We start from the raw sequence: 22,870 nt of genomic DNA, 5'->3' as shown, positions 1-22,870 counted from the left end.
TGAAGTGACGGCGGCGGGTCGTGGCTTCCCCGTCTAAGCAGTTCTGAGCTCTTGTTGAGGCAATACGAGCGATGCTTCGTGTCTCGCTCAGTCTGCAAACACAATGGATTATTTACGCAATCTGGCACGTTGTCGGTCACTGCGCGAGTAGTCGAACCGACTCGATCGAGTGATAGAAAAGAAGAGACCACAGATGTACGGAGTATGCCTGCGAGCAAACGAATGCAAGCAGCCCGCCGATGGCTACGGACCACTGATGTGGGCTCACCAGTTCCTGATATATTCCCACAAATCATGGATCCGTCGTTACGGTTCTGTGACAAAGCCAAGCGCTCCGACAGGTCTTCTAGAACGAAACGAGCAGCCAGTGACAACGTTGTCCTGGCGCGAAACAAGTGGACGGGGGTGCTTTGCAGCAGACGTTTGGTCTGGGCCAGGGATGAGTCGTGAACCCCCCCAGTTGGTCTGGTAGGTTGGAGCTACGGAACCCATCATCCACTCAGCCACTCGAGCAGGTCAAATTCGACTTTTCCCAACTATTGTGTCAAGTACCTCAATGAAGCCTGGCATGTGGCTAACCTTGCAGCCCTGGACGAGGAACCGCTATCTGTGCTAGTAGTACGGAGTACTATTGCATTGACGGCTATAGCTTGGGACCACTGTTTTGGCGGACAGCTTGTCCTTTGACGTGCATACCAACAGTATTCCGGATTTAGAAAGCTGTGGAGGTACTCCGTAGAGACAGCCACAGTCCATCCTCTGTGGGACATCGGACCAGACACCACAGCGCTTGGCCTCTTCCCTCGTCGCGGAACCGTTGCCGGAAGCTTCAGGATTAAAGACCCTCGGCATCAATGTTTATTTGTGGGTACAGGCTGCGACGCCGCCTAACACAGGGCTCTGGTTCAAATGCTGACGACAGACAGGCAGTGATCGTCGAAGCCGATAGCCCGAGCCCGAGCCCGCTAGTATTCTGCGTCTTTGCTGTGACGAAGAAGAAGGGGCCTGGTCCGTCGTCCGTACTGGAATAATAAGTTGCGTACCCCGTCCACGCTTCAGGGCAGTGCACTCCACCACATGTGGCTTCACAGTTCCCACGTCCGGGAACTGCCGGATTGGAAATGCAAAATTAAAGCCATTCGTACTCCGTACATACAAAGTAATCAAGGATCATTTGTCCAGAACTTGGCTAGGACACGGCGACGGCAAAAAAAAAGGAGGCGACTTGGCCATGATGGAGCGGCAAAGATTTACACGACTAAGCACAAATAACTTATTATCGTTGCCGATGAAACGACGAAGTACTTCACCTCATTTCGGAACGTTGCAGGCCATCGAAACCAGGACCAAAATACAGTTGATGCGTGTGCTGGCATAGCAAAAAACAATGGGAGCGTCGGCAGCACGCATGTATGTATATCGTGGTCGCCAGAGTTCTGTACATACTACAAATATTGCCCAGCGTCCTTACCACCTATTATGTATATTCTTCGAGAGCTCAACATTCAGGTCACTGCTCGGTCGGCGGCATCTTTGTGGAGAGTAACTCCGTAGGTGTGGCGAAATTGAAAGGCCCATGACAAGCCAACATGTCATGCTTGACTTCTGTAAAGAAAATCAGGCCATCCTTGCGAAACCTAACGGGTGCGAATTCTCCAGGTTGTCGTCGGTCTGGTCGAAGATGTGCTCACATGATAACTTTACTTTCCTGGGCTGGCCCTGCAAGCCTGATAACGGACTATGCTCATAACAGCAACTGGCCCTATCGAGCCCAACCCACACAACAAGCAATACTCCATACTCCGTACAAGGGCAGGGATGGTCGCATGGAACCCGGGTTATGGTCGTACTGCTGGTAATATGCACCAGAACCTGAGTAGAACCCAGTCAGAACCGTGCTAGCCACGTGGATGACTGTGACACTCAAGCGCTCCCCATACGGAGCAACATATGTGTGACGGTTATCCTCCACGGGGAAGATGTGAGCATTGCCTCTCGGCTCTCTGGTAAGGACTGCTTGCTGGAGACGAAGCTTGGCTCGCTCACTAATTACATCACATTTCCACTGTCACAAGAGGGATTTGGAAGCGACAGCGGATGCGATTCGCCTGGCCCGAGTTGGGTAGCCTTGGGGATCAGTTTTTGGACCCCACGACCACAGCAAATTTGACCGGTGAGGGGCATGCCTGTTGGATGGTACCCCTTGTGTGAGACCCGGAGCATCCCGTTTGATTGAGCCAACAACCACCCGCCCATTTTCGAAATCCATGCGGACTGAAGCTGATGTCACTCTCACAATATCATGGATGGGTGCGTGAGAGAGCCCAAGCAGCGTGGTCGTCTCAGAGGCGGCGGTCAGGCAGGCGGCGGCCCTTCAATAACAGAATTCGACGATCCAAGGACGACAATGCCTGGCTGCCTCCCTCGCCGGCAATAGTATTGCTAGCATTACCGGTGTAACTCGGTTGTCAAGTCGGCCTGAAATCTGCATCACCAGAAATCCGAGACATGACGCCCCGTCACATTATTTGAGACACGCAATCGCACGACTTTTTCACGAACCCGGGTTTGCTATCGCAAAACTTGATCCCGACCAACGAAGGCTTGAGAGCGGCAACATAAGCCTAACGGATAATGGTGCCTCCCTCTTCCTCCCTCCCTCTCTCTTTTTTTTTTTTAGTGTCTTCCCCGTGCAACAGCGTTTTCCAAGCGTCGGTTATGTACAGCCTCGCAGGAACAGGGGGCCGAAGTCTAAACGTTACAGATGCTACTCTAGGTACGTAATTCAGCACAGGATGAGAACGCACAAACCCGTTTCTCCGAGACATTTAATGAACCTGTAACTGCTACCCGTGCAAGTGCAATCTGCATTGACATATGGGATATTAACTGAAACGACATGGCAACTCATCCATCAGCGTTCGGAAATTCGGCCCTCGCCGGCTGACACCCGGAAGCCCAATCAAGATGGAAAGTACATAGCAGGAGGGCTCTCTTCATCATCATCCGTCCACCCTACTCCGTAACCGCCTGTGATATGTACATACGGAGTATCCGTGGAAAATTGCGGATGCAGTGCCCGTACAGACATGCAACGCAAACCGACAGAATGGTAGCGCGCCTCGCCTCCCCATTGCCGCATGCAGGGTTAGAAAAGGAAAAGGGACAATAAGACATGATCCATGTTGTTATTGACCGTTAGGTTGGCATAACGGGCCCATTCATGCCGGCGAAACGGCTCAATCCTACTTGTTCTTCGTCCTCAGAGCAACACCAGTAATGTGGCACGAAATGCTTAGTATCTAGAATTGCCCGACAGTTGATTTGACAGGTGAAAGGATTTGTGATGGCTTGGCAGCTAACATGGCCCGATGTCGGGTGATATCTTGGTTTGAAAACAAAACTATTGCGTTGTTTTTTGGCATCCCTGCAACTGGGCAAATTATCAGCCGGTGCAAAATTAATTTACCGTCGATGGTACCGAATACATTCAAGTGCTGCTACTGCTCCGTACTTGCGGACTTTACCACACATACATAGTCCTCTTTGTCGCTGCGCAAGGACCATACACCATGCACAACGTGCACGATGGAACCGTGATACTAATAACTCTTTCTTTGTCTTGCTAGGAGGCCCTTGCACTCTGTACAACGTATCCGGCAGGCAGCGGCTAAAAAGACGGTGAGTTGCACCCCGTACTCTGTTGATTGTAGCATACGGAGTACATATTGATCTAATCTTACAGATTCCCAGCCCAAGGTCCCATGCCAAGCCATCTTGTCCCGGCTGCATTCGCATCTGAATACCGACAATAGAAATCGGGGAGGGGCGGAGGGGAATGTTATATTTTGCCAACCATGTGCAATGCTGATTTCCGTCCCGTCATCTTGCATCTATGCACTCGGGTGGGCACTTTTCCTTTGCACGCCCTGTTACAACCAGCATTCTCGAAGTCGCACGTCGTCTTCGCTTCTGCGGAATCACGCGAGTCCGAATTGAAGCCTCCGCCGCCGAGGTATGACGAGGACCATGATCTGCATTCCCTCCAAGCGCACCTCTTGCAAGGGAGCTGGACAGAGGCTTGGCCGCCTCCGTATCCTGATCATCGGCACAAGACTCTGCCCATGCCTCGCGAATCGACAACCCTAGAGCCAGGGCCACCTCTCGCGCAACGCTGTTGCCCACAATCTTGTATTGTTCTGCAGGGGTGCCCAGGATGACTTCATCATCCAGGAAGCCCTGGGCGCGACGGGCCTCCATGACGGAGAGGCCTCGATTCTCATGCCAGTGCAACTGGCGACCATGCTTGCGGTCGTTGGGGACCTGTATTGTTGTAATGGCCCCAATAAGTTGATTGGGGCATAGCCGTCCGTATGCGGAAGACTGCCGGTCCAGTTTATGAGGTTCAGTATTAGGCTTTGATGTCTTCCTGTTAATTGTTACAAACACTCCTCTCTCAGCTGGCGTGAGGATCCCGCGAGACGCGCTGCGTAAATTCATTCCCCACGGCCGGTTTGGGATCAGCGATATTCGCGCCTTCAAGCCCTTGGTGAGCCCACGAGCCAAGCGGTGGTCAGGGAAGGCGATGCAAGTGTCTGTCTGACCATTGTGTATCTTGGGAAGTCCAGACGAAACCTGCCTAGCTACAGAATACGAGAATGGAGTTGCTCGTAGAAAATCACGCTCTGCCAACACGTGGCGGCGCGTGGGAAGTTTGCCAAGGCTTGTATACCTGGTGTCCGGCGGGTGCGAGTGAGTTTGCTGAGGCTTACCAGGCAACTTATAGTTTGGTGCCGCGAAGCTTATGAAGACGCGTGAACGTCTCTGCGCCGATCCGCATGACGAGGCGTCGAGGTAAAACACCTGGGCTTGGTATCCTATACCAACAATTGCGCACATAAACTGGCCAAGGACATCTTGTTCTCTGTTTGCTTTACTTGGAAGAATGCCAGGCACGTTTTCCAGAAGTCCGTACTTGGGCCGATAGAGGTCAACGCATGAGGCGAAGGCTGCCACAAGAGACTGGTTTTTGCGCTGTTCGTCTGTCGTCCGGTCGTTTGTGAGAGTAGAGAAGCCGGGACATGGACTGCCTCCGGAGATGAAGTCGACGCTGCCTATGGTAGGCACCGACTTGGAAAAGTTGCCGCTAAATGCCTCCCTTTGAAAATCGTCGATGGACCCGAGGAACGGGCTCATGAGGTTGGGATGGCTGCAGTTGGCCATGTAGGTGTGAATTGCCCGGGCATTACAGTCGTTGGCCCAGCTCATGCGAACGGCGCCCCCTTCTTCGAGGCCCCTGCCAAAGTTTCCGCCGCCGCAGAAGAGGTCCAATCCTCGAAGCTCGGAGATGACAACAGCGGGATCAAATCCCTGGCGTAGTGACGACGGGACGCTGCGTAACGGAACGCACAACCCGGCGGGCGATACTCGATGCGTGACGTAAAAGTAGCCGCCGACTCCGGCTCGATTATATGGCGCTGGGATATTTTCATCGTGGGCAAAGAACCGAACATGGCATTTTCCGACGATACCACTCGGGTCGCATTCGATCGACTCATTGCTATACACTAGTTCATTACGGGCAGGAGTAACAGCCGTGCTGTCCACATTGCTTCGCTGAAGCAGTTTTCGGAAGCAGAGACGAGTTCCCGCGCCCCGTGTGTTTACGCTGATGAGTTCACATGCTTCGGAAGTCGAGCTGGCCACATTCACATGGATAAGAAACGTGTCTCCTGGCCGGTATTTGCCAGAGGTAGAATCCTGAAGCCGAGGATTCAAGTGTGAACATATTAGATCCGAGTCATCCAGAGCTATCCATTTCTTCTCCTTGCTGAGATATCTTTGTCGACAAAAGAATTCCGACGTTGTTGTCGAGTCTCCTTTAAACTGAACACTATGCACACGCAGGACCTCACAGTCCTGGATTTTGTTTTCCTCAGAACACGAACAGTGATCAGAGAGGAACAGCTCATTCCCCCACGGGTATTTCATTAGGCCACAAAGAGTGTCAGAAGGGCGGTAGTACCACAGCACTTCAAAGTATCTGCCACCGTCGCTGCGTTCACAAACCTTCTGGACTAGGGCAAACCGCCGGTCGACGCCCGCGAAGTCATTGGAGAGCTCACGTCTCCGCATGGACCTCGATACCTCACCGTCTCTTCTCGTGGATATTGTGTCGCCGGGTTTGATGGCACGGGTGATATCAGAGATGTCTCCCCCTGTCTTGTTAACGAACGAACTGGTAGCTGGGCCATGTGATGCGCAGGCCAGCTCAAGCCCATGCTTCAAGCTAGCACGCTCTCTCAACTCCGATGCCCTCCTGCTTAATGGGAAGTTGTGCAGTCGGTTTCCAAACGGCAAGTCAGAAAATCGGTGATAGACGTAGTCGGTGACGACGGTCAGCTCCTGTGCAGTTCCTGTCGAGAGGTCCGGGTACTTGGTGAAATCCCATATCTCCGCCCAGATGTCATGATAACCGTACTCTCTGTCTGTAATTATTCCCCTGTATTCCTTGTAAAGAAAAGAAATGTTTGCATTTACGGAAGTGCGAAAGTCGCTCGATGCATGCTGTGCCAGCCAGTCCATCAAGTCGGGAGCATCCCCGTGGACTACAAGAAGCCAGTCTCCAAACGCACTCTGGAAGTGCCGTATCGTCACTCTTGTCCCCTTTTCTTCCATGAAGACTAGAAAGTCGACGAAATGCTTGGCAAGGTTGGCGACCCATAGGAATGCCTTGAAGAAGCGGCGATACTCCCTTGCAGGCAGGCAGAGTTTATAGAAGATGTCACTCTGGTCGCAATACGTGGACTGTAGCCAGATCTGATTGCCCACACTATGATACTGCAGGCCGTATTGTCCCACTGGAACCGCGCTGATTGGAATTCGTTTCATAAACGTCTTGCCTTGTCCATTGTTGCTCAGAATTCCGTCGAAGAAGAAGTTGCTATAGCCGGGTCTAGCATAGAGGTGATGCAGGCAGCGCATTTCACACGGATAGTTTTCCGTGTCCAAGTAGACTGCAAATTCATCCAGCTGTAGTTCGAAATGGCCAGAAGAGGGTGAAGATTGACGTTGTACAGACAGGCCGAAACACTCCAAGGCATCTTCTTCAGACTTTGGGGGAGCAGGTGGGTGAAACGGCTCGTAGCAGGAGCGAGGCGAGGACAATTGAAAGTCTGGTATTTCTACTGCCAAGTTGGAGGATTCCTCGGAGAAGACACTCGGCGACGATGAGCTTGCCCGCAGCGTCTCGGACCACTGCGACAAGTCATCTTGACAGGATGCCGAGTCATTCTCGCAAGCCCATACGGCCTCTGTATCAAGAGTCTCTTTTAAGACGGGGGTATCGTGTTCAGTCTCAGAGGCCTCGAGTTCGCTTCTCATGTTAGTCGATAAAGCTGTGGTAGATATGACGTACGTAGCCAGGGTCTGGAATGGGAAGCGTGCTGATAATGCGACCAATCATAACTGTTGTAATGGTAGTTGGATAGTTTGTAAAAAAAGAGAAACAACGATTCTTAATTGTGAACCGGAAAAGAAAAAGGCCATGTGGAAGAATTCATGAACAAACAGAGTGTGAGCGAAAAGTGAGAATACACTGTAAAACTACAAACGGAAGTCATAATGTTGCCCCGCAGCATTACAACTACCTCTCGAACTGAGAAAACGCGTAAAGTCAAGTGAAGAGGTTATGATGTGAAGGATGAGAGCTATTGGTATTGGAGGATTACCGGTGACATATTGGATTAGTGGAAGAAGCCAGCGCTCAGGCGCTCTATATAGCTCTCAGGACGCTTATACAGTTGACTTTGAAAGTATGAATCGCTGGGTAGTAATGAGAAAAGAGGTGTGCAATTACAACATTCCTAATAAGAAATGACGCCTGAGAGTTAAAGTGTAGTGTTCGCTGTAAGTTGACACAACAGAAAAGCAACTTGACGAAACCGACTTTCCAGTCGAATGGCCCTAAATTTAACCCTTTTGCTTTAATAGTTGCTAGATTTTGGGGATAATAAGATAAACAAGCAAAAAGTTGGGACACACACAATGTTCATTATTCAGGCGCAAGTGAATATTGCATGGACCACCAAAACATAAATTGATAATACGTATTAACTCCAGATTACTCGCGGCTGCCTTCGCTACACCGTCCACAAGCAGTAAATCTCCCCTGAATCGCTCCGTTGTAATGCCCAACGCTAGAAAAAAACCCATGAAATCGTAATCTCATAACACATCAAGTACTCCCGTCGAGTCTGCCCTCTATTGTCGACGCCGAAACCTGCTATTATAACCTGGCCCTCCCTTGGCTCCGTTATTCCTCAATTTCAACCGGTGGAAATTGGCGTGAGCAAGCTCATTCACCTTCCTTGCTACCCTTTTCACGGCCCCTTCTTTCTTAGTCGCCTTTGCTGGCTTATCTGTCGATTTGGCCGGCTCTTCGTTTTCAAAATCACTACCTGATGCGACGTCCGCGAAATCTGCGTCGGGACCATTGATGAGTTGCGTTTCTGGGATCACGTCCTCTCCATCTTCATCGCCATTTCCATCCTTGGGAGTGTTCTCTGGCCTTTTGATTCGTGTTGGCTTAATATTGACCTTGCGCGTTGTTCTCTTTTGTCCTTTCTTCTTGTATACCGGCAGAGGGTTGCCGTTGTGGTCGACGGCGTCTTCAACGGGACTGTCGTACATGTTTTCGTCGTCAAAGCCTCCTAACAATGCTGGTCGTTGGCTATCTTCCACAATTGCTGGGGTGGATATTGCCGCGGGATCTGATGCTTGTCGCGTGCCCAACGATGGAGACGTTGGCCTACGGATATCCGTATCCTCATTCTCCGCTGCCCGAAGAGCATCCAGATCGTCGTCATCGTCGAGCACATCATCCTCAACTTTCCTTAGACTAGCTACAATTTCACTCAATCCCCGAACAAGCGGCTTCCTCGGTAGTCGGAGTGGCGATGGGTCGGCAAACATGGCATTCTCGTCGACCGCGGGCAGGGTGTGTCTCTTCAAGAAAGCAGGTGTATCGAATTGCAGCTTGGATACGGATGATGGTGTCTTGGCATCTAGACTGCCCCGTCGGGTCTTCCTTGGCGTCGCAAACGTATTCAACACGTTTCTCTTACTCGAGGACATGGGCGTTCTGCCGAGCCTGGTGCTGCTTTCGTGGTCGTAGGAGCCAGTCCGCTTGCTAGGCGTAGACTGAAGATTGCCACGAGATCGACCTGGTGTACCGGATGGTTTTGATATGTTCTTCTTTGATGGTGTGCCAAGCTCTTTCTCAACTAAAAGATCAAACAGGCCTAGGACGCGGCCGTCACGCTGAGGGGTGGGACCGAGGGATGTTACTGGTGCAGGGCTGAATAGTTTTCTTGATATAGCGGGTGTATTCATCAAGTCTTCATCGTGAGTTCGTTGCTTGGATGGTGTTTGGGCATACTTGGTTCGTTTAAGTGGCGTCTCTGTAAGAATTGGATCTGGTTGCCGCTTCTTGGGTTTCGGTTCTGATTTTGCCGGTGGTGGCTGCTTTCCGGAGAGAATGTCGCGGGCTTTGTTGTAGTCTTTGTATTTCTGTGCTGCCACATTTATCAACCGTTAGCATCTACCATCCGCTGTATGCCAAAAAAATAAAAAAAATAAAAAATTCACATACCAATATCGGGATTGTCCTTGATGTCTTGTCGCCCAGGCTTGCTCCCGCCGTGTGCTTGTGCCCACTCGCTCTCCCAAGCCTTCAGCTCCGTTCTCAGATCCTTTGCTTTGTTTTCGTACCGAGATCTAGTCTCGTCGTCCATGATCACTCGCAAATATGTGCTTTGCAGAGTCTCACATGCAAATATTGAGCGAGGTGCTTGGAATAAGACAGCATTGTGGGTTGCATGCTGGAGCGTTGTGTGGTCTGGCGACTCGGTCCATGTCCGCCTGCGCGTCGTGAAAACGCGTCTCGCCGGACCCCATTTTAGCAGGGCGACGCGATTTTTAGTGCCGGAGGGTGCTGAAGCTACGGCGGCTCTCACCAGACCAGACGTCACGGAAGATGACGTGACGTCTCTGGATTGTGGTGGACCTTTGGCCCCACTTTTGCCGTTGAATCCTCGCCACTGCGATGTAAAGCAACCAGACTTCATGTCCATCCTTTTCGAACCACCATTGATCTATGCGGACATTATTTCTTCGCCAGGACACCTGCTGGACCTTGCCTCGTCACATCTCTGCGGCAAATCGCCATGGAGAAAGAGCAAGACCAAAGAACTGACGATCTACAGCGCCGTGTCCTTCAAAACACTCTCAACGAAGTAGCTGCGAGGGAAGAAGATGCAGCCGATTGCTGCGTCATCTGTCTCGATGTCATAACAGAGCCATGCGAAGCGCTGCCGTGCGGCCACCGCAATTTTGACTACATCTGCGTGTCGAGCTGGCTGTTTGAGACACCGCAATGCCCCCTCTGTAAAGCCAAGGTTGTCAAAGTCTTGCATGGACCTGCCCAAGATCCCATCACGACCTTCATCAGTCAAAAGCCTTCTACAGCCGCCACCACCAGCACTTCCACAATAACAAGATCCGATGGTTCCGCATATTACGGACGTAGAGGAAGATTTGGATGCACAAGACAAAGAGGCAGACCATTTCGCAACCAAGGGAGATCGACTACTGTCTCCAACGTAGTCGCTGCTCGACGAGACGTGTACCGCCACCAACGATACTCCAAACATGTCGGGTCTAACCGCCTCTCTCGCTATCGCGAATTGACACCACAGATGTTCTGTTCAGATGCAGAGCTAATTTCCCGTGCGAGGATGTGGATCCGGCGAGAACTCCGAGTCTTTTCGTTCCTCTCGCCTGATGACGAAGGCGAAAACGACGACGGAAGCACATCGCAGCCCGCACATACTGGCTCCAGGACAACCATACAGCATCGCCGTGCTAATAATGCGGAATTTCTTTTAGAATACATCATTGCTATCCTAAAGTCTGTGGATATCATGGGAAGCGGCGGCCAGGCGGAGGATATGCTGTCCGACTTCCTGGGGAGGGAGAATACAAGGCTATTTTTGCACGAGCTACGTGCTTGGCTGCGGAGTCCCTTTACGAAGCTTGAGGATTGGGATAGGGCTGTACAGTACGAGAGAGACGTTGGGAGAAGAGAGCCCAGAGGTGAGGCGCCCAGAAACGATGTGCACCGCGAGGATAGTTCAACGCGGCATGGTGAGGATGCGGATAGATATCGGGCCAGGCGTGGAGGTGAATTTTACCGTCCCCGAGGACGGCGGTCCGCGAAACATGAGTCTTATACATCGAGACGTGCTGCTGAGCGGAACAGGCGGAGAAGTAGATAAACTAGACGGACGGCATAATGGGCGGGTTTTTGGACACGGCGTTTGTAAAGCTGCACATGATACCCTAGCGATGCCCTGGATGATGACTTATACACAAACTTTGATCATCAGTTACTTACAGTAATGTGCCTCTGGGCGAATACCCGCTTGCTTCGTTACCTGGGCCTTATTCCAAGGACCAGATACACCAGCAGAGCTCCGCCTCACCACGATGACACGCAACATCGGAGACGTCTAGGCAGAGAGATTGCTGTTCAATCGTGGGGTGATTTGAATTTACAGTGGTAATTGTTGCTATGTACAAGGAAAGGATCCGAGAATTTAAGATCCAAAGGGGTTCCTGCAGCCCATACTTGACCTCATTGCACAACCCCCCCATCGTATCTGTAAACCCCATCACAATGGAAGGCCAACTCCGTCATGACTATCTTGATCACCATCATTTCAGACACCGCCTGCCCTTCTGCTACCTCGGCCGTGCCCGTCTCTCGCGCGCCATCATGCTCTACCGAAAAACAATCCCCGGCGGATCCTCGTCGACCTTCAAAATCCGCTGGCACGCCTGCCGCCTGGACGTCAACCTCTCTGCTGAATCGGTCCTCGTCACAGACGTGGCGGCCAAAAAGTTCGGCGCCGACAGGCCCGTCGCTCAGGAGGGCTTCACATCTACGTTTAGCGGGTGGGTTGGCAATACACGCGACTCGCATCGCGTGATTCAGCTGGGGAGAACAAAGGGCGCAGAAGTGGAGGATCGTGCGGCGATGGCTGCGATGGAGATGTCCTTCGAGGGGGGCGGCGATTTTACTAGCTGGGATGATCTGGCTAGCGGCGCAGAAACGGCTGGTATTGAGGCCGCAGAGACGAAGGCGTGGCTAGAGGGCAGCGGCGGCGGCGAACAGGTCGACAGCGAGGTTGAGCAGGCGCATGAGAGGGGGGTATAGAGGCGTGCCGACATTTATTATTAGTGACAAGCATGGGGTAGACGGGGCGGCAGATGCGTCCGACTTTCTGGGAGCAGTTCGTGCTGGCGAGGGACGAGGAGAGTGTGGCGGGTATGAATTCGAGCCCTGGCGAGCGATGTACTGAGTGAGTGCGTTTGCTTCTTGTAGTGTATTTTCAGATGTGCGGGTTGTATATACAACTGAACCGGGTATCGTGGCATCGTCAACCTTTTTGTTCGTCATCACAAATCCATAAGTCCTCCTAAATCCTTCTCCATTTGCCGCAGCCTTGCTTGAAGTTCCCTCTTCTTTGCTTCCATCTCCTTTGCCTCGGCCTCCTCCCGTCGCAGGTCCTCTTCCGTCCAAAGCTCGCTTTCATCCCCAGCGTCATCTTCTTCGCTTCCGTCCTCGCCCATCCAGCTCTTGTTCATGCTGGCCAGCTGCTCAGCCTGTTCGGCTACCCTTGCCTCGTAGTATGCCGTTGTGTTCTTTCCATTGCGGTGCTTGTTTCGCAGTGCTGAAATGCGGTCCCTCGCACCAGGCAGCTCATAGACGCCGCAAAGCTTCTCCGCGCCGCGTAGCAAAATCTCAACGTCAACATCGCCTTTGCGATCCGTCTCTCCTCGCCGGAGCTGAGAGTGCATCTCGCCGCCCAGGACGGCAGCGACCGCTGTGTGGCGGCGAGGGTTCGAGGACGCACGGGTCGGGGGACCGGTCGTTACTTCACCCGATGCGACATTGAAAACTGTTTGGCGTCTGCCCTTGGATTTGGATTCAGGTTCGGCGCTGCGACGGCTCTGGGTAGCTGGAGGCGGAGGCGGCGGAACGGAAAAGAGAGCTCGTTCGTGAGCTTCCGTGTCTCTAATCAGAGACGTGATGTCATGGTTCGAGAGGAGAGCATTTGTGAAGAGCTTTGGTGGCGGGAAACTGAGAAAAGGTCAGCCTGTTGTTGAATTCCCCCTCTAAAAAAAGGGTAGTTGGAGGCGTATTACGGTAAGGAGTCTATTCCTTGACACGAGTATGATATTTGTTCAAGATGGCCAGATAAGATGGACATTATGATGATGTTATGATGAAGGGCGCGTTGAATGTGCGCGCACTCGCCAAAAGTCAAATAGTATGGGCAAATAGCCGACTGACGCCGGGCACGTCTTTAGGCTTGCTAATCTTGGGCTGGTGCGAGGTCCTCAATGCCTTGTGACAGCAACGTCACCACTTCCCAGTCTTGAGCTCGTTCACTGTCGTCAAAGGCAATGGGGACGCGACTTGCATGGCGGGGTGGAACAGGTTGAACGTGTCAAGCAAGGTCAGCGCGGTGGGGGCAGACTAGACAAGTCGATGTATGTACTACTCCGTACCCACTTGACATTTAAAGGTTCAAGGTGGGAGCTTCAACTGCCGATGCGTACGGAGTAGTTACATACTACTACTACCTCATGAGCATTGACTGACAGACGAACTTACTTCGCAGTACAGGGTTCTGTCAAGAGATGCCGCAACATCGAGCAGGGAATCGGGGTCATCATTTTGACCCCAATTCCGACGCATAAATCGGCATAAGAGGGGCGCTAGTTGGCATTCCTCCGTCTTCGCATCTCAATTTGTCTTACTGCTACTGTGGCATACCTGCAACGCGATAGCGTCAATCGAAATAACAGTACGTACTACTAGTAATCACTAATCTTTTCGTAATATGATCCGTACATACCTACTTGAGTACCTACCTCACGACATTGTAATATCTGGTACTTCGGTATGTAGTAGTACTACTACGGCATCCAATAAGCGTGAAACAAAAGCGCTTCACCATTTAACTTTTGGCTCCCGCATCCATGACAGGAGCAGTCATTTCTGCAAGGTCTTGAGTCAGTGGGGGTGAGTGATAGTCAGGCACCAGACTCCTTAGTATTATGAAGCCAACGCTTGTCATGGCGTGGCCGCGTTTTGGCCGGGCTCGCAGGACTGGAAATTTTACCCAGATTACCTACTCCGTATAGTACCTTCATGCACTAGGTGTCGTGCCATTCGAGACGACAAGACTTACATATGCGTGTGGCGCCGTGCTGGGGCTGTCAATGGACCGCCGTTGACCGTTAACAATAAAGCTGCACATGTGGTTTCTATTAGTACTCGTAATAGTATGGAGTACTACTCCGCAAGTTTATTGGTGAGGGCAAGAACCGCTCAAGTCTTGCCGCGCCCTTGCCTTTGTTTCAATCTGCCCTTGGCCCGCAGTTCTTGCCTGCAAGCTGCAAGCTGCAAGACCTGCCATGTCACGTGTTCAATCCTGGATCGATTGCTGGAATCTTCATTGTTCGGTCTCGTCGCTCGAGAACTCTGTGATCCGTACGAAGCACCGCTCCACAACCTTCTTTGTCCGTGGTCTGTGCTTCTCTCAGCGGCGTCTACCCTCCTAAATCCTCTCCATGGGCTCCGCTGTCGAGCTTTAGCGTGCATTTGGGATTGCAATGCTTGCTGGAGTCTCTACTACTAGTAGTATTTGCACCAGGGGGCCCCGGACTCATTACTCATTCATCCATCTGGTCAAGGAATGGTGGAGGTAGTACGGAGCGCCGTTTGATGGTTCCAACCAACTAAACATTGAAGCTTGCAGAGCAGCCCTACGCCGTGGTGCCACCTGATGTTGTGCTCCCTTCGCCCACTTGATTGACGAACTGCAGAACACACTCGTCTACGATGCTTCCTTAACCGGGCGTTGCCCTCGCCGACCTCGAAGACACGGAACGTCTTGTATGCCTGGGCTTGCGTTGTACAGACTTACAGACTTACAGGCTGAGCTTGGCGCGTAGCCCGTGTTCGCTATTACCCAAAGCCTATGAGGCTAGCCAGGACAATCGCCAAAAATCCCAGTGGACTCAACCAACTCCCTTCTCGCCGCCTGCGCCCGGGAACTGTCGCCAAACAGCTTCACATCGACAACTTTCGAGTCGCCTCTGCCATCAGGCGACGATCGCTCCGAGCTCCGAGGCCATCAAAGGCAGTCTTCGACCGTCTGTACTACTACGACAGATACTGTTGACATACAGAAATACAAATTGAGACCCTGGCCAAGGAGTACATTCTTCGCCTGTCCAAAGAAGACAAAATGTCCAAGATGTTGTTCACTGGGCCCTTCGTACGGCGGCGGTCACACTTTCTTCGCTACGCCGTCTTAGCTTTCATTCTCTTGGTAGCGTTTTGGAAATTTCACCAACGCGCTGAAGACCTGGTTAGTTTTGATCTGACCGTGAACCCCCCTCCTGGGGGAAGCAAGGGAACCACTGCTGATGACGATAAAACCGACAAGAGCCAGTCGACCGACTCAGATTCAGTAAAACCACCTTTGAGGCCGGACAGCACCAGGCGACCGGAAGGGACTGTACCGACTGTTGACTCAGAGGGCCGTCACCCGATAGACAAGCTTATCTATGATGCTCAGCATCAGTTTGCAGCAATATCTTCTGGCGAATCAAAAACATTGGAGCAGGCTGCCCAGGCTTATCGCAAGGCTCGTGGAAGGCATCCTCCTCCACATTTTGACAAATGGTTCGAATACGCCCAGTCACACAATGCTCTGATTGTAGAAGCATTCTTTGACCAGATATACGAAGACTTGGAACCATTCTGGGGCATCGACCCTGCACCGATGCGCCGCGAGGCTAGCCAGTTTGAAATGACTATCAATGTTCGTAATGGCACAGCCACGGCTGGGTCCGATTGGATGTGGACTAGGATCTGGCTCGACATGGCCAAGACTATCGAGGCTTTGCTTCCCGACATGGACATAGCTCTTAATGCCATGGATGAACCTCGACTGGTTGCCCCATGGGAGGATATCAACGCATATATGAAGAAGGCCTCTCATACACGAAAGCTTCCAAAAGCTGCCAAGACGGTGAACAAATTTCACTCTTGGCCCGAACCAAAGACCGGCTTTCTAGCAGGTGACATTGTTGATAAGAATTGGGAGACGGATGGTAAGTGTCAACGGTACTGTGGCTGGTTTGATTCGATTCTTTGAATAGAGGCACAAACTAACCAGCTCACCATAGAATTCTACTGGAAGATTGTTCGGCGTGGCTGCCCCCCCAACAGTCTTGCGAGGACCACGGAGCTTCAGACCTCTTTCCAAGACCCTCCAACTATTAGCAATGCATATGCTAAACCCCATTTTTACAAAGGCTACGTTTCCAACTATACCAAGTCAATCCAAGTGTGTCATCAGCCTGATTTGCAAGGCCTGGAGGGCCTTCTCATCCGACCCTTGTCGACCAAATCCACCAAGGTGATGTTTCCCATGTTTGGTGGTTCCAAGCTGACTGTCAACAATGAGATTCTCCTTCCAGCACCCATGTACTACAGCGGAGAAGAGCGTTTTGTCGGTAACGGTGACCACGGTATTGAATGGCCCGAGAAGACCGATAAAGCCATATGGCGCGGTGTGGCGACTGGTGGGAGAAACACAGAGGACAATTGGCGCGGCTTCCAACGTCATCGGTTCGTTGCCATGAACAATGGCACCAAGGTCGCTCGTGTCGAGTCTGGTGCGGACAGGGCAGAGAACTTTGTTCTTCCGGAGAAGGAATATGGCGTGCAGGCTCATGCAGACCAAAATCTGGGACCTTGGGTTGACGAGTTCGCCGATGTTGGGTTCATCGACCTCATGTGCAACACCCCTGATCAAGGGAACTATTGCAACTATACCGACTTTTACTTCAAAGCCATGGATGGCATCAAGCTGAGCGAGCAGTTCAACTATAAGTTCTTGCCTGACATTGACGGCAACTCATTTTCTGGCCGATACCTAGGGTTTCTGCGATCTACTTCACTCCCCATCAAGTCAACCATCTTCCGTGAGTGGCATGACTCTCGTCTGGTGCCATGGAAGCACTTTGTTCCCATGGACAACCGATTTACAGACTACTACGGCATCATGGAATTCTTCCGTGGATACCAGGGCCGCAATTCTCACGATGAGGCTGCCAAAAGAATTGCAATGGAAGGCAAAGAGTGGGCAGAGCGGGTCCTTCGCAGGGAAGACATGCAAATATATATGCTGCGACTGTTACTCGAATATGCTCGCGTTATGGATGACGACCGCGAGTCCATGGGCTGGACAGATGACGTCGCCAAGAACCCATCACTGGCCAAGTCATGGTCATGGTGGTGGTAAAATTAGGCCGAGGCCGGATCTGTCGATGGGTGCTGCGAAATGATGAAGGGAAAAGTAGACTGCTTTGGGGACATCTGGAGGGGGAGGGGATTCTGAACACTTGCCAATCTGCTGGCCAGGTTTTTTTCTGTCTTTTGTTTGGTCCTTCCTACATCATCAGATTTCTTTCTACTGGCTAAGGAGTGAAGGCGTCTGGCGTTTTGACGAGGTGGAACAAACACACAAACAAAACCTCAACATCATGTATAGCATTATGCGACGGGCGGACATGAATTATGTACTATACCTTTGTGAACAATTGATACGAACGCAGTGTATGATAGGGGGAGTAGTGGGCTGCTCCGAGTTTTTACCATCGTTTCTTTTCTTGTACGGTTACACACGAACGCTTTCATCTGCTAACAAAAACTCCAAATCGCCACGTTTCAACGGGCATGACTCCCACGTTCAAAATTTAGTCTCTTGCTAGCTTTCTACTTTTATTTGGTGTATTCTGATTCGATTATACTAAGCTTGTGTATTTCCGTACCACCACCCCATGCTTTGAAGCGGAAAGCTGCTTAACGAAAAAGACATCATCTGGGACGGATGGGGATGAAGTCATGGGAGGTGTCGGCGTGGGTGGCAAGCGGAAGGGAGAGAAGGACGGGGAAGAGCAGCAGCATTGTGATGTAAGAATTCGTATAGGAGGATTCTTCTTTGGTAGTCCCATTTCTGAGGGATGTAGGGAGGCTGTGAAATGGAAAGGTATCGGGCGGTTCGAAGCAGAGTTTGGGTGCCTGGCGGCTGTGGCATGGCTGGTATGTGTCGTTGTGACGTGGTATATTTGGTTTACGTGAAGCCCGATCCTCCTGTATACAAAGACCCTTCGGGATCATCTCTTTGAGTTATTCTACATCTAATCATATACACCCATGCCTTAGAGTGCCAACCCAGTGGCCCCAGACTTGGTATCTTCCTCATCCCCATCACCGTCAACTTCCTCAACCAACCTGCCCAGCATCTGCGTATAACTCGGTCTAAATGGCCAGTTCATCCACGCCTCCATAATTTCAGCCCACTGATCGGCATTCATGGCTCGCACGGTGAGCGCCCCATTCCCTGTCATGGGCGTGCCCCCGCGACTCGGATCCCTCACACTAGGGCATTCCGTAAACAAGTCGCCAAATCCGCCCCAGAGGCCCTCCATGGCCTTTTGGATGGGTAGCAGCGTGTGATGGAACCAGAACCGCAGCATGACCTCGGACATGTCGCCTGAGCGTGAGCTGTTCGGACCGTGTTGCCTGAAGACAGGGTGCATAGCCTTTGGCTGTATGTCAAGCAGTGCTGTCGGCGCATTGGGGAAAAATTCTTCCCCCTTTGCGGACAGGGGCTCGTAAGCCCTCCTGTCCCAGAGCAGTGCTGGTGGTGACTGGCGGAAGAGGTGGTAGCTATCCTTGATTCCGTTGAACTCGTTGCGTGAGTTCTTTGTGAGATTGTCGATTTTCTCGTTCCATGCCGCATTGGCCTGTTCAAACTCGGTTGGCGAGGATACTGCCAAGTTCGCCATTGTGTCTCTCTCCTGGAGCAGGCCCAGATACATGAGTGCATCTTTTTGGTCGTATTTTCCACGCTGTCGCAGCGCCTTGAGTCGCTTTGAGGACTCGGCTGATTCAGAGAGCCCCTGCTCAAGCAGCTCAAGTTCTTGTTTGAATGGTCGTGTTAGTGATGGCGGTCTTGCACCCGCCAGTTTCTGCCCCAGTAGCGCAGGCTCTCGTTGCAGCTTCGAGTATACCAGCGTCTCTCGTCCTTTGGGCATGGACAATCCGGCAGCTTTCATCCGTTCAAGTGTCTGACAGGCTGACTCCATGTTGATCCATTCATCGCGGAGTGCATTGCGGTCTTCTACTTCGGCATCCAATCCGGCGACTTCATGGACCCATTCACACGACAACTCGGCCTCAAACGCGCTCTTCTTGCGTCTATTGGTGGACCGAGGCAGTAACCTTCTCTTATCTTCGTCATTAACCCATATAAGCATACGGACCAGCCCGTATCGCTGAAATAGCGTTGACGTGCTTATACTGGAAATGAATTGGTACAAAACCATAGAACTAATGCTGTCGAATCCGTGAAATGCCTTCTTTGGAAACATGGACAAATTTGCCGTGACAAGAAGGGTGTCGTTACGGCTAGGCGTATCTTTCTGAGAAATTTCTTGCTGGTCGGATAGACTTGTGTGAAGCATTCCGAGGAGGTCTTTCCATACCAGCCCGGATTTTGGCAGTAACTCGACATTGTCCTTTGATATGAGGTCGGACAGAAAGGGTTTGTACAGCTCGGCATCGAGATCCATCATGACATGCTTGCGCGGTTCAAGGAATTCATGCAGTTTGCGGCTCCATACTCCCGCCCCAGGGTTTAAATCGACAAGGTCGCATCCTCGATGTCGTTCGAGCGAAGGCGCAATATAACGTATGACATCGTCTGCAACCTTCCGGATTAGATTCGAGAAATGTAAATCTGCGGATTCTGAGTTACCATACCACACAAGCCCTCGCTGACTATATTGACTCTGCGAGGTTCAATGGCCTGAATTGCATCCGCCTTCTTCCGCCCTCCAGTTCGTTTCCACACCCCAGTAAGATTTAGCTGATGCGCAATATCGCTGGTCACTGAGAGCATTGGCGAGGTCTTTGACTTTGACTTTGTTTTTCCTGCTGGTTTTTCTGCCGCTTCTGCCGCCGACTTTGCCGATTTGGCTTTTTCTGGCTTCGCCAATTTCGCCTTCGGGACTGTCTTTGCTTTCACAGCTTTCACAGCTTTGGCAGTCTTCGACTTCGTGGTGGTTACCTTGCCGCGAGCTTGTAGCAAGACCGGCCGAATAGCCAACCTTGCGAGAGAATTGTGGCCATGATGAAATGGTGCCAGCATCAAGGAATGATGTTGATGTTACTCGCCAAATGCAGTGGTGCTACGAGTTCATTGCAGGTTCAAGGTTTGGTATGATGTTTCAGAGCTTTCTTTCCCTGTCGGATCCGTCATGCATTGAAAAAGGGTCCACATCCTTGCTCTCGGAACCAGCAGCACCAGAAAGTGGCCCTGCAGGGGCACGAATTTTGTCACCAAATCAACCAGACATTGGTAAAGCATTGCGAAAGTCAAGATCTTGTTTACATTACTCGTAGGTATCGGTGAAAAAAAGGAAAAAAAAAAAGGTAGAAAGGCGTCTAGATGTCTTCCAGTCGTATAATAATTTAGTTGTGTGCGCCAAGCTCCTCCATGACTGAGCAATCCCAAGTCCAGCATGTCCACGAGACAAGCTATCCTGGGTTGCCGTCTCCTATAGGCTCTGAAAGTACGGACCAAGTAACAGAAATACCAAAACCCCTACGGAGCACGCCAACTCCAAAGAATCAATATAAATCCGCAAGCTCGCCAAATGCCACATAAAACTCCAGAGGACGCCGCCATGCTATATACTTGTGTATCGTACCGGGCAGATTTGCACCATACTAGGCACCTTCACTTCCAAACTCATTGGTCCAGTCGATTTGCTTCTCAATGTCCTCTTTGGATACTGTAGGGTGCGAATCCTCTAAAGCCATCTCAAAGTCCTTCAGCGAGACGTCGGGCGCCAAGAGCTCGTCTGAATTGACGCCGTCGTATGTCATTTCGATCTTCTCAGGGTCACCTGGAGAGCACGGCGTCAACATCCTCTTTCCGTCTTTCATGACCTGTCACGTGTTAGCAAATTCCTCCACTATGGGTTTGATTGAGGTCCAATCCTACAGGTTTGAAATGCGTAGCTTGCAAAATCTTGCGAACAGGGCGCATAAGAGCATGTTGCACCACATTGGCAATATCGCTTCCGGAGAACCCATCCGATTTATTGGCAAGCGTATTGTAATCGCCAGCTTGCAAAGCAGTGTCGGTATCACCAACGGCAAGCTTGAACATTCTTGCTCTACCATTGAGGTCTGGGAGGCCAATGTGCACTCGTCTTTGGAATCGTCGACGAATGGCTGCGTCAAGTTGCCAGGGAATATTGGTTGCGCCGAGGACAAGAATACCCTTGCTATCATTGCCAACACCATCCATTTGGACGAGGATCTCGGTCTTGATGCGTCGAGAAGCTTCGGATTCTCCCTCACCACGTGGACCGCAAAGAGCGTCAATTTCGTCAATGAAAATGACCGACGGCTTGTTCTCTCTTGCCATGGAGAAGAGAGCCTTTACAAGTCTACAGGAGGCTAACTGTTAGCATACCGATATATCACTGTCGACTCCTGAAGGATTATCCCACCTTTCACTTTCACCCATCCACTTGCTCACCAAGTCTGAACTGCTGATGCTGAAGAATGTACTGTTGGCTTCCGTTGCAACGGCCTTGGCAAGATAACTTTTTCCAGTACCCGGGGGACCGTAAAGCAAAATACCCTTCCACGCTTGACGTTTGCCCTGGAACAAGCTGGGAAATTTGATGGGTAACACAACAGCTTCTTTGAGAGTTTCCTTGGCCCCTTCTAGACCAGCAATATCCTCCCACCGAACATTTGGTCTTTCTTGCAAAATGGCCCCGGACAAGGCATTCCTGAGCTTTTTGCTGTCGTCGTCCTCGGGAGCACCTTTGCCTTTGCCTGTGCTTGCGCCATTTGCACCCATGAGAGCTTTCCCGCCGTTGGCGTTGGTGTCGGCCTCAGACTGTAGGAATTGTTTGAGCTTTTCGGCACGATCGAGATACGTCGCCATCTTCTCTTGCATGGTTGCCTTGAGAGCCTTGTTCTTCTCCCATTTCAGGGCCTTGACCCATAACTCCATGCTGGACATGTAGAGATCGAACGCCTTCTGATATTCCTTGGCATGGTCAGCAGCAATAGCTTTCTGGACCTCGGCGATGGCCCGGTCGCGGAAATTTGTTGACATGGTGACACAGTCTTGCGATGTACGGTTTGCGGAATCGTGTAGAATCGGAGCAGTGCACGGAATAGAGAGGCGTGCGAACAAGCGAGATCGGACGGCGCACGTAACACAGCTCGCAGACGCGCTCCTCGACGGATTTAACGTAGGGTCAGTTAATATAGTCGGAGCAGGAGCAGCGAAGGGCGAAGTCGGTGATGAGATGTTGATGCAGTCGTGGGCGTTGTTGGGACTGGCAACATCAGAGTCATCAAGTCCACATGAGAAAGCTAACGTGAGGGTTAGTTGATTGGTACCTGGTCTTGTTTGGATTGGCGGGGTAACAGGCAGGTATTGGAGTCGAGTGGCGGGGGGGCTTGAAATTACTCCAGAATTCTTTTTGGCTGCCACCTACGCAAGCACGAAAGTATTTTTCATTGACATACTTGACTTGTCGTTTACTGAGCTTTAGTTGATTCCCAGATGGCCTGGTGGTTGCGAGAGTGCGATTAAGGATCTACTTTGTCCTTGCCCTTTTGTGC

General features: G+C 51.4%; 8 protein-coding genes across 8 annotated transcripts; 3 read left to right on the top strand and 5 right to left on the bottom strand.

Moving 5' to 3' along the window:
* Positions 1-3,882: 3,882 nt before the first annotated feature.
* On the bottom strand, positions 3,883-7,383 carry MAA_04944 (DNA methyltransferase Dim-2; the record flags this gene model as incomplete). Its single annotated transcript, XM_007822455.1, has 1 exon — positions 3,883-7,383. One exon carries the CDS (start codon positions 7,381-7,383, stop codon positions 3,883-3,885), a length of 3,501 nt encoding a protein of 1,166 aa, XP_007820646.1.
* An 879-nt stretch (positions 7,384-8,262) lies between these two features.
* MAA_04945 (DNA replication regulator SLD2) lies at positions 8,263-9,794 on the bottom strand (the record flags this gene model as incomplete). Its single annotated transcript, XM_007822456.1, has 2 exons — positions 8,263-9,575; positions 9,653-9,794. The coding sequence occupies 2 exons, from the start codon at positions 9,792-9,794 to the stop codon at positions 8,263-8,265; spliced, it is 1,455 nt and encodes a 484-aa protein (XP_007820647.1).
* A 432-nt stretch (positions 9,795-10,226) lies between these two features.
* On the top strand, positions 10,227-11,336 carry MAA_04946 (zinc finger domain-containing protein; the record flags this gene model as incomplete). Its single annotated transcript, XM_007822457.1, has 1 exon — positions 10,227-11,336. One exon carries the CDS (start codon positions 10,227-10,229, stop codon positions 11,334-11,336), a length of 1,110 nt encoding a protein of 369 aa, XP_007820648.1.
* Positions 11,337-11,737: 401 nt separating this feature from the next.
* On the top strand, positions 11,738-12,277 carry MAA_04947 (DSBA-like thioredoxin domain-containing protein; the record flags this gene model as incomplete). Its single annotated transcript, XM_007822458.1, has 1 exon — positions 11,738-12,277. The coding sequence occupies one exon, from the start codon at positions 11,738-11,740 to the stop codon at positions 12,275-12,277; it is 540 nt and encodes a 179-aa protein (XP_007820649.1).
* Positions 12,278-12,519: 242 nt separating this feature from the next.
* MAA_04948 (DASH complex subunit Spc34) lies at positions 12,520-13,334 on the bottom strand (the record flags this gene model as incomplete). The annotated part of the gene is made up of 2 exons (XM_007822459.1): positions 12,520-13,204; positions 13,270-13,334. 2 exons carry the CDS (start codon positions 13,332-13,334, stop codon positions 12,520-12,522), a joined length of 750 nt encoding a protein of 249 aa, XP_007820650.1.
* Positions 13,335-15,383: 2,049 nt separating this feature from the next.
* Positions 15,384-17,450, top strand: MAA_04949 (glycosyltransferase family 90 protein; the record flags this gene model as incomplete). Its single annotated transcript, XM_007822460.1, has 2 exons — positions 15,384-16,254; positions 16,330-17,450. The coding sequence occupies 2 exons, from the start codon at positions 15,384-15,386 to the stop codon at positions 17,448-17,450; spliced, it is 1,992 nt and encodes a 663-aa protein (XP_007820651.1).
* A 919-nt stretch (positions 17,451-18,369) lies between these two features.
* Positions 18,370-19,785, bottom strand: MAA_04950 (rRNA adenine dimethylase-like protein; the record flags this gene model as incomplete). The annotated part of the gene is made up of 1 exon (XM_007822461.2): positions 18,370-19,785. One exon carries the CDS (start codon positions 19,783-19,785, stop codon positions 18,370-18,372), a length of 1,416 nt encoding a protein of 471 aa, XP_007820652.2.
* A 1,159-nt stretch (positions 19,786-20,944) lies between these two features.
* On the bottom strand, positions 20,945-22,355 carry MAA_04951 (vacuolar protein sorting-associated protein VPS4; the record flags this gene model as incomplete). The annotated part of the gene is made up of 3 exons (XM_007822462.1): positions 20,945-21,166; positions 21,222-21,672; positions 21,736-22,355. The coding sequence occupies 3 exons, from the start codon at positions 22,353-22,355 to the stop codon at positions 20,945-20,947; spliced, it is 1,293 nt and encodes a 430-aa protein (XP_007820653.1).
* Positions 22,356-22,870: the final 515 nt, after the last annotated feature.

Source organism: Metarhizium robertsii (assembly GCF_000187425.2).
Source record: "Metarhizium robertsii ARSEF 23 chromosome Unknown MAA_Scf_1, whole genome shotgun sequence".
NCBI classification, from domain to species: domain Eukaryota; kingdom Fungi; phylum Ascomycota; class Sordariomycetes; order Hypocreales; family Clavicipitaceae; genus Metarhizium; species Metarhizium robertsii.
The sequence above is the reverse complement of the archived record's forward strand: the minus strand, read 5'-3'. Positions and strand labels throughout refer to the sequence as shown.